Source organism: Haplochromis burtoni, unplaced genomic scaffold (assembly GCF_018398535.1).
Source record: "Haplochromis burtoni strain Fernald_Lab_line unplaced genomic scaffold, NCSU_Asbu1 Contig_175, whole genome shotgun sequence".
NCBI classification, from domain to species: Eukaryota; Metazoa; Chordata; class Actinopteri; order Cichliformes; family Cichlidae; genus Haplochromis; species Haplochromis burtoni.
This window is the reverse complement of record NW_024582536.1, coordinates 967,892-977,789: the sequence shown is the minus strand read 5'-3', so window position 1 is coordinate 977,789 and position 9,898 is coordinate 967,892. Positions and strand designations below refer to the sequence as shown.

The 9,898-nt window shown below is 43.8% G+C and overlaps 1 protein-coding gene across 3 annotated transcripts in view; it reads right to left on the bottom strand.

Moving 5' to 3' along the window:
* Positions 1-9,898, bottom strand: part of efr3a (EFR3 homolog A (S. cerevisiae)) — a 101,120-nt gene that overhangs the window by 41,049 nt on the left and 50,173 nt on the right. For all 3 annotated transcript variants that reach the window (XM_014337374.2, XM_014337373.2, XM_014337372.2), the window contains one exon: positions 5,700-5,849. In XM_014337374.2, coding sequence (XP_014192860.1) covers positions 5,700-5,849 — 150 coding nt within the window. The remainder of the gene's footprint in view (positions 1-5,699; positions 5,850-9,898) is intronic.

Genomic DNA, 9,898 nt, shown 5'->3' with positions numbered 1-9,898 from the left:
ACAAACGTCCGTGCCATGTTCAAAGTCACTTAAATCTTCTTTCTTCTTCATTCTGATCCTCAATTTTGGTTAGATACGTGTTCACATGCAGTTGAACTTGAATGACCCCTGGGTATCCTGCTTTAAATGCTTGGAAGTAACCTCCCACCATCACCTGTGGGTGACAGGAACACCAACCTGTCCGAACAGCCACAGCGCTCTCATTCCTCCACATGTGTTGGAAGGGAGGGAGCGAGCTTCTTGTGGGGCTTTAGGTAGGAAACGAAAAAACAGGCAAGAGAAGGAGGGAAAAAAGAGTCAAAGGGAGGCAAAAAGCAGGTCCAAAAATAGCATTTTGTTCACATGGAAACCACACAAATGAGAAAGGAGAGGTTTCTACAGAACGGAGCTCAGGTGCTGAAATCAGGAGAGAAGGTGATAAAAATGAGAGGCTGAGGAGGAAAAGCGAGGAGAGTAAAGAGATACCATCATCTGCTTCATTTATCTACTTCCGTTCTGGGTTAATTTTCTTATTAAATATATGACAGAAAATGTCTGCAAATGATCAAAGCACTAGTTCAAAACAAGAAAAGATATTTGACGCACTATTATTGTACATTTCAGACATCTTTTCTTTTTTAAATCAATAACTGTCTCAAAGACAGAGGAGAAGATTGGTAAGGAATTCGAACGAGACAAAGACACCAGAATTAAGCTTTGTGCTCGGTCATGTTGATCTTTGCAGTGCAGGCACAGCATCACTCCCAGCCCGGGGAGGGGATGAGCAGAACTAAGCTCCTCAGCACGACATCGGGATTTCCTCCTTCACCTGGATACAAGCCTGGATTTGTGGGCTGAGTGAATAAAATGAGGTTTGAGGTGTGTGGGAGGCGGTAATTCCTCCGCTCGAGTTCAGGTGAAGGTTTGTATTCCGTCGGCCGACCTGATGATCCCGAGCAATTTACGGCAGATCCAACAGCAGGATTTACTTTGGATTCTGACTCTCCACGTGCTGCGGGCAGAATTAAAGACGTCAAAGGTCCAAAGAAGAGCGAGAAACATAGAAAACCGGCAGAGTTTGTTAGAAAGCAGGAAGAAGAAAACGCACCAACCAAGCAAACACAAGCCAAGATCCTTCGGTTGCTCAGCGTGACCAGCGGTCATATTTTGGGTTGGTATTACAACGTTAATCTTATCATGTCCAAGTTCCTGTCAAACTGAATAAATCCTCTTGTTCTGAATGAGGTGTGTTCCTATTAAAAGGGAGTTCTTCCTCCCCAAAGTTGCCACGTGCTTCTTCACGGGGATCATTTGATCGTTGGGGTTCTTTACTCTAAAGTACTGAGAACAGCATGAACTGGGAGCTCTGGGTCTTGTTAGCCCTTTCTTTGTCACACTGGTTCATGCGTGGTGGAAAAAACTCTCAGGCCTGATTTAGACTTCTGCGCTGAATCTCTGTAGAGCGATGATGTAACCTACGTAAGCGGTCGACGTCGTTGTCAGCACTCATGCTTGTGCATTCACTCCCAGCTCATGGCCGGACGGGACCTTTCCAGTACATGAAGGCTCTCCGACAGTCCAGCCAGAGTCCTGCAACTAGGACTGCGCCATAACACACCATCCATACTAACCCTGGGTATATCTTTGCATGGTTTACAACACCATTATTAAATGAATAAACGATGCAATGATGTCATGCTGATATAATTTTGAGGTTATATTGCCCACGCCTACCTTCAACATATGAAACCGAGTAATTACAGTTTTCACACATCACTGAAGGCCGAAATCTAACGCAATCTGAGATCCAACACAAATTGTGCTGCGCGCCCCCATCCGACACTCATGAGGCCCCAGAAGATGATGACAGCGTATCGTTTGCATTACAACATGATGAGAAGGCTTCCTTTCCCACTAAATACCAAATCAAATTACGCCTCTAATGACGATGATCTATAAAACCTGCGCACACGCCTCATCAGCTTGAATGAATCAGATCATGCTAACAATTTCTGCAAAAGCAAAACCGCTTCCCAAACTCCTCGTGTGAGGGTTCAGAGTCGCTACTCTTCCACGTTTACCCAACAATACATTGAGGAGGAGAGCAGGAATGAAAGACTGTGAAAGCAATAAATCTTGCTCTGTCCCAGGACTCTGCTCAGATACGATAAGAGAAATGTTTAGGAAGGAATAAAAGCTGGAGGGAAAATGGAGTTATGATGAGGTGACACGCAGGCACAGATTTGTTTCCTTTCATAAAAACCTGCCCTCGCTGCTCCATTTACTAACTCAAGTATTTTTTCTCTGCCTGTCACTTTGTAACGAAGGACACGTCTTTTTTTATCCCGTCTTTGGATTCTTCAGCTGATTAATGAGCTTCAGGTGAACTTTTGGCACAAATACACCTGAGAGCTGGTAACTGGTTTTAATGTCGCTGGTTATAATTAAAAGCACGGTCAGGATTTTGACCTTTCATCTTCATGTGCACATCACAAAACACAGTTCTGCCAAAAATGTTCGATTATAGGTGGTGAATTTTGCAAAAACTGATCTGGAACTCAACAATAGCCCGACTGAGGTCATAAATCATGTTTTCAGCTTCTCTACACTGTCTTTCTTAATGCTGCATGATTGGTGGTTTTGAGTCTCCTGCTGAAATTACACCTGAAAGTCACACACAGTCGAGTCTTTTTTCAAACACCTACTCTGAAAATTATCAGCCACCAGGGGCGCTGTGGAGTCTATCGAGTGTGGATGTAATATCGGCATGAAAATATAATTAATAATTAGACCTCTGTGCACTGAATCATACCTGTTATTAATCTCTGTCTCTCTTCCACAGCATGTCTTTATCCTGTCTTCCTTCTCTCTCCTCAACCGGTCGCAGCAGATGGCCCCGCCCCTCCCTGATTCTTCCTGTTAGAAGGGAGTTTTTCCTTCCCACAGTCGCCTGCTTGCTCACAGGGGGTTTGTTGGGTTTTTCTCTGTATGTATTATTGTAGGCTCTTCCTTACAGTATAAAGCACCTTGAGGCGACTGTTGTTGTGATTTGGCGCTGTGTAAATAAAACTGAATTGAATTAATCATCAACTAACTTTATTCAACAGGTCCAACATTACTGGGAAACACAGACCTTACAACTGCTGTGAGGTTTCTGTGCTGCTGTGACGTTGACTCTGTGTGGGTGTGGCCTACCAGAGCGCTCCTTTGTTTCCGGGGTGTGTGTCGTGCTCCTGCTCTGTGGAGAGGAGGGTGGGGTTTTTGGTGATTTAGTTTTTTATTTATTTTTTATTTAGTCTTTTGTTTGGTGAACATTTTCTGGGTTTTGTTATATTTCCTTTATTTTGACAGTTTTTTTGTCAGTTTTTTCAGTTTAATTATTAATAACAGAAAAAAACTTTACTTTTACAGAGACGTGCTTTAACCTGGAGACACAATCATTTGATTAAAGATAAGTCCGACTAGAGTTTCTTTGAAAGCTTCATTAACACCAACAAGGCAGATGTTGACAGATGATGACACCTGTTAACTTGGACTACAAACAGCAGCAATAACAATGTGACACTAAGGATCAGTTCTGCAGCCGTGAGACAAATACTTTGAGTCTAGTTAATCCAATCTGAGAGAAGATCATTTAATATTTTAGCTGTTTTTATTTTATTTTATGATTAAATTCAAAATGTTTTATATTCTCTGTATCGCGGACAGAACAATGAGCTGCGTTAAACTGCTATGAAGCATAAATATTAACGCTCACTGTGAAACCAGCAGAATCTTAAATACCACAGAACCAAAAATTATCAACTGATTATTGAATCTGGAGTCTGTGAATCTCTGTTGCTTGTATCAGCTCCAGAGTCAAACGATAATTTTCTACCAGAGTCTCTAATGCTGCAAACAGGAGAGCCTGAATTAGCTCCTCCCACTTTGCAGATGAAAAACAGGCGTATCGGCAGATTTCTTAGAGAAACAAAAATTGTGGCGTAAACCAGTTTGTCCCTTGGTTCAATATGAGCCTCTCTAAACTCTAAAGAAAGCAGGAAGCATAGTGTCAGATACAGCTCGCGTAAAAAACGGTGACGCTGCCGCTTTAATCCTGACAAGGCTACGACATGCTTCATGTGTTGGCCGGGTTTGATGGAGTCTGTGTTGTCGAATGTTGTCGTCCAGCTGGTTCTCAGAGTGGATTTGACAGCTTAAAATCATCCCGAGGATCACAGCAGACAGCAGCAGGATGTGAACAGAGGATGAGGTGGATCAACACCTCAAGCACACATGTACGAGGAAAAGATGGCGACTGAATGATAAGCAACCAGACCTGTCAGAAATCCTGTGGATTAGTCTAGAGCTGAAGTCTAACACTAGAAAAGTGCTATATAAGAATCAGTCCATTTACCATTTAACACCACTTTTAGTCCAGTTTAAAGCTAATGACTTGTCTGCAGGGTCATGGGCAGCATCCTCATCAGAGATACACAGGCCTCCTTCTTCCCAGCTCATCCGTGGGGGCACGTGGGCATTCCCAGTCAAGAGAGCCAAGTAAGCAAACTTGATTTCTACAGAACGTTTAAAACCAAAGTGCGCTACACTAAAACAGAATAAACCTGTTCCTAAAAAACTGACGGTACACACCTTCACAGAAATCAGCCGTTTCCAAACGCTTAGATTTGGAAACAGTCGCTGAGGTTGTTCGTCTGAGGTTGTTTAGGTCATTCCAGAGAGGCGGGGCAACAGCAAAGATGATGACGACTGACTGACATTCAGACCTTAATGATATTGAGGGAATATGTGGACACGGCGTATCTACCACACATGCAGGTGAGAGACCGGCTTTAAACACAAACGGCGCCGCTTTAAACTGGATTCTGTAACAGTGCAAGGCTGCAAACACAGGAGTGAAGTCGTCCAGTTTAGATGTAATTTAGGAATGCATCATCCTTTCCAGATGAGAAGGTTTTTGTTTGATTGGCGACTGCTGAGCTGGAACAAACTGCTCCTGATCACTGCATTTATTTGTCTGCAAGCTTGTGCCAAAGTTTTGAACCTGTGCTTTATTCAAAGCAGTAAAAAAGCCCCGATTATCCTTCAACCTCTCAGTTAACAGTGGACAGCCTAACTGGGTCTAACCCCGGGCCTCCTCCTGGAACACCCACCCAGGAGTTGGATGCCCGAACCACCTCATCTTGCTTCTTCCACTGCAGGAGTGTCGGCTCTATTGCGAGTCCTTCCCAAACGTTTCACCCTATCATTAAGAGAGAGCCCTGCAGCTACGACGCACTGCGCCTTCAAACCTCTGAGGCCTCAATCATTCTCCACGATTTGCAGATCCTGTCTGATTGGAGACTTTTTGGTGAAGGTGACAGCTGAATTGTGGGATATGAGAGCTGGCCGCACAACAATAACACTCATTCCCGCGTGTGCAGAAAAGTTTGATGCTGCAGGAAAACTAGTTTACTTTGCTGATTGCCTGGAGAGAAAAGCAGCAGCTCAGCATGTATAATTGATTGGCAGTTTTTGTGCGTTACTGTGTGGCCCATTAAAAAAAGGTCACCTCTGAAACAGAACAGCTCTCACTTCAGAAAATCAAACATTTGCCTGAGAGACAGCCATCGCTCCAGTTCCATATTCAGGGCAGAGAATAATGAGTCGCGGGAAAACAACGCACGGCAGGGAGATTTCGGTTTGAGGCGAGCGCGTGGCAGCTTTGGCGTGTGTCGTACCTGTCCAGGTCTTCACTGTCCTGCATGTTGAACAGCATGGATGGGATCAGTTTGTCCATGTGCTGCGGCTCCCAGATGATGGCCTGCAGCTCGTCGTTCACCGTCTTCCTCACCACGCCCTGCAGACCTTTGATCCCGGCCACACGGATCCTGACGGCAGAGATTAGAGAGACTCAGAGGAAGAACAAGGCACACATCCAGCTGTGGACAGAAGTTTACATCACTCATCACAGGCATGAATGTCATGGTCATTTTGGGATTTTAACAGCACAAACCATTAAAGACTATGAAAACAAATCTGGGTGCACAACTTAATTCATTTTCTCGAATCCACACAGGGTCAAATATATACACAGCTTTTTATAAGTGGTACTGAAATTATATCTTTTAACTTGAAAGGGCGGAGGCCTAATAGCTTCCCGTTAGTGTTCATGATCGACTACAGGTGCTAGTTTCTCTTTGCAGCATAAACAAGATTTGACAGCACTCACTGGACTGACCAACACTGTGAACAACGGGAAACTCTGAGGAACTCCTTGTAGATTTACACAGACTGGGAGGGTCTCTGGGAGATATTTCTGAATAACTGAGGATTAAAAGGCCATCCATTTAAATGACCGCACATAAATATTCACATATGTCACCACTTTGGGTCTGCTTCCAGATGTGGGCAAATTGTCACCCTCAGGCGAGAGGAATTTGGTTAGGATGTTCAGGAACAACCCAGGAACTAAAAAGGCTTAAGGCTAATGTAACCTGGAAACTGCTGGAACACCAGCATCAGTGTCCCCAGTGAAGTCAGTTTTACCTGGTCATGGACAAACAGCTACCAGACAACATCACGGTGCTTTTAATCTGAAAATGTCTCTCAAATAACTCACTGCTAAAGACTAACCTTCCAAGTTCTTCCCTCAAATTCCAAATCTTATCTCACTTCAGAGCAAAAACATCCAAACCTTTGATTTAATCTAATTTTCCGCCTGAGAAGAGGTTCAACAGCCTGCACAGCAGAAATGTTCAGGAGCAAAGTGAGGCCGACTTCACCTTTTACTATTTCGTTTTTGGACACGGATAACTCCATGAGCAATAACACAAAGAACAGCACTGATGACCTCGCCTGAGAGCTAATCTAATCACTGCCACAGAAATCCTATTTGGGAATTCCTCTCCACCTACAGCCGACACTGCTGAGTGGAATAATAAAACACTGAGGGAAAAAAAAGAAGCAGCGTCAGAAATCAAACCGTTTATAGCTCAGCGGTGGCGGAGAGGTATAGAACGCACTCAAAAACAATCCCAGCATCCCCTGGCTCTCACCGCACCACCCACCCTCAACCAACCTGCAGCACGCACACACCCTCATACATACAAATGCAGATAAAAGAGGCTTTTTATGCACGAATACGTGCAGACACCTCGTCGCTCGGAGAGGTCTCAGCTGCTGCAGTGAGATTTCAGAAACTCTGGAGGAGGGAAGTTATCTTCACAGTGAATGAGACAGAAGTCTCCAGGTATTGTTTTAATGCAGAGGGCGAGCGCCCCGGCGGGGAAAGCATCTTCTAACGTGCTGTGTGGTGTCACAACCTCACCGCCGCTGCCAAACCAGCTATTTTTTACCCTACTTACAATAAAGATCGCAAGCAGAGAGTTTCTCAGTTTCACAGTAAAAATGCGAGTGCCTGACGTCTGCCTCTTTTTAAAATGTAAATCTCTGCGTCGTGTTCATGAATGAGGCGAGGACACAGCGGGACACTGATGGAGAGAGTAATGTGGATGTTTTACCTTCTATTGTGGTAAAGTCTAGGGCTGTGATTCTAGCTAGGGGTGCGAGAGGTCCCGGGTTCAAATCCCGGACAAGCCCCCAATTCATGGTATGACATTCCTATCCTCACCAATGAACAATGAGCTCTGTGTAGCGAGATCGAACATACAAGTGATGGAAAAGGACTTCCTCACAAGGGTGCCTGCGCTCTCCCTTAAAGACGGGGGTGAGGAGCTCTGTCATTCAGGAAGAACTCAGAGTAGAGCTCCTGAGACTGGGCATCTAACCAGGACGCCTCCTGGACACCTCGTAGCTGAGGTGTTTCAGGCATTTCCAATGCTGGGCATCTCAGGCAAGACTGCTGCCCACATGACCTGGACCCGGATAGCGTCTGAAAACTGATGTAATCCTTCCCTCAACCTGAAACTAAGAAATTAGCTTAGTTTCTTAGGTTGGTGGAGTCAAGTTCTTTCATGTTTTAATCAGAAATGTTTTTCTTTTTGTTTGCGTTTATTGTATTTATAGTGTTTTATGTTTTGTGGTCCATCAAAGTCTTTACACCTTGCTAGTTTGGAAGGTGTCGGCCTGAATCTGCACTGCAGTATTTTTATTAGAGTCATTAGAAAGAGTGCAGCTTTAAGTTGTTGCATTAGCTACATCGTAAGCTTACGCAAGCCTTACTTGTCAGATCCCCTTTTCAAAGGCACAAAAAGACTCAGCTTGAGGCTTCACAGCGAGACGTCGTAAAACACCGAGCAACATCACGTGGACTACATCTGTCTTTTATATACAGTCTGTGGATCGGCGTTGACTTTTTTCTCCCTACTTGCAGCTCCTGCTTGCTTCTTTTATATTAGATATATATATAAGACTTTATATTTCTGGACTACACGCGGCTTGCTCGACTGTTTATTATTCTCCTCAGCTCCAAATCCTGTGGGCTTGCAACATTATATATTCTTCTCTCGTCTCGAAAGACTGCTGACTGTGAGTGATTACTCTCAACCAGCCATTTTCCTCTCGGTCTCAAATTTGTGCTGCATCTTTGTTTCAACAAATCATCACCTAATAAAACTGCTAATGTTTCCTAAATAACACCTTCACCAGCAAATAACTGAGGGAGCTTTAGGTGTCGAGATATAATCTGAGGAATAAACTGTCAGACTACCACCTGTCAGGTTCAAGCAAAGTTATTTTTGTTGTTTTTAGTGATGCTGCCATGAAATATTACTCATTTAAAGGTCTCATAAACATCCCTGTGATTTCTGCTTTATTACACAATAAAAACGTTTCTGAAAGATCAAAGAAAATCAAATCCACGTTAAAGATTAAAGACGGCTAAAAGCCCAACGGGACAAATCAGTTTCCTGCTGTATTCTCTCATTACTGTGAGTGAAGTTGTTGCTGTGGAGGGAAGAATGAGCTCCTGATGCTGGAAGCAATGCAGGCAGGTACGCTCCTTTCTCTGTAGCCTCATTTATGCAGAGCCTTCCCAGCACATCATTCCATCATCATCATTTCAGATCCTTATATTTCAACCTGGCCGGTGGAGCAATGCTTTCCTGTGGTGGTGTTACCAAGCCCCGCCCTCTCAGAAGAAGGCCCGAAAATCTAAATCAGTCAGACGTAATTCTAATTCTTTATTCACTGGATTCTAGTGGGGGTGAGAGCGGCCCTGGTGGGGATTTTGTTTCCGCCCCTCTTTTGGCTGAAGCATGTTTCCTCGCTGGCTTGAAAGAGGTCGTTCATGAAATTTTCAGCGGTGGAGGAGCACCATGACATGTCTTCATAATACTCCAAAATGATGTCGCGGCATGAAGCCCGGATTTTAGAAGTAAAGCTCGCTGCTTCCAGATTTTAATTTGGTCCAAAATAGCAGCTTCGAGTGAATCGGCCTGAACACAAAAAGGAAACCAATCATTAACTCAGACTGCTCCAGGGGAGTAAAATTATAACTTTGATTGAGAATCAATGGTTATATTTTAAATTTAGGATTATTCGGCCTCTCCTGAGTGCAACAAACAACAGTTGAGTTGTGGAGTAGTGCTGGGCGATATGGAAAAAATATTTATCACGATATGAATTATTTTATATCACAATATACCACCTGACCTGTGGTCATCTAGAAAGTACGCAGTCTGTAAACAGCAAGTGCCGAGGGTGCAGTCTTTGTTTTGAGTTACCGTAAAGTATGTCGCAAATCCGGGTGCACGTACAGCAGCACCAGCTAGCAAACCACAAGACGGAGTTTCTTTGCAAAAAATATCATTTTTTTATACTTTATTTTCTCTTGCATAAAGTTAAGAGCATGTATAGTGAGAAGGCAACACTAATATATTTGCCACAGGCTATTTAACCCTTTAAGACCTACCATAGAACCAAGTCCGCCAGAGCTTATCTTTATGTTTTTACATGCTGTAGTGCTATTTGTGGGAGC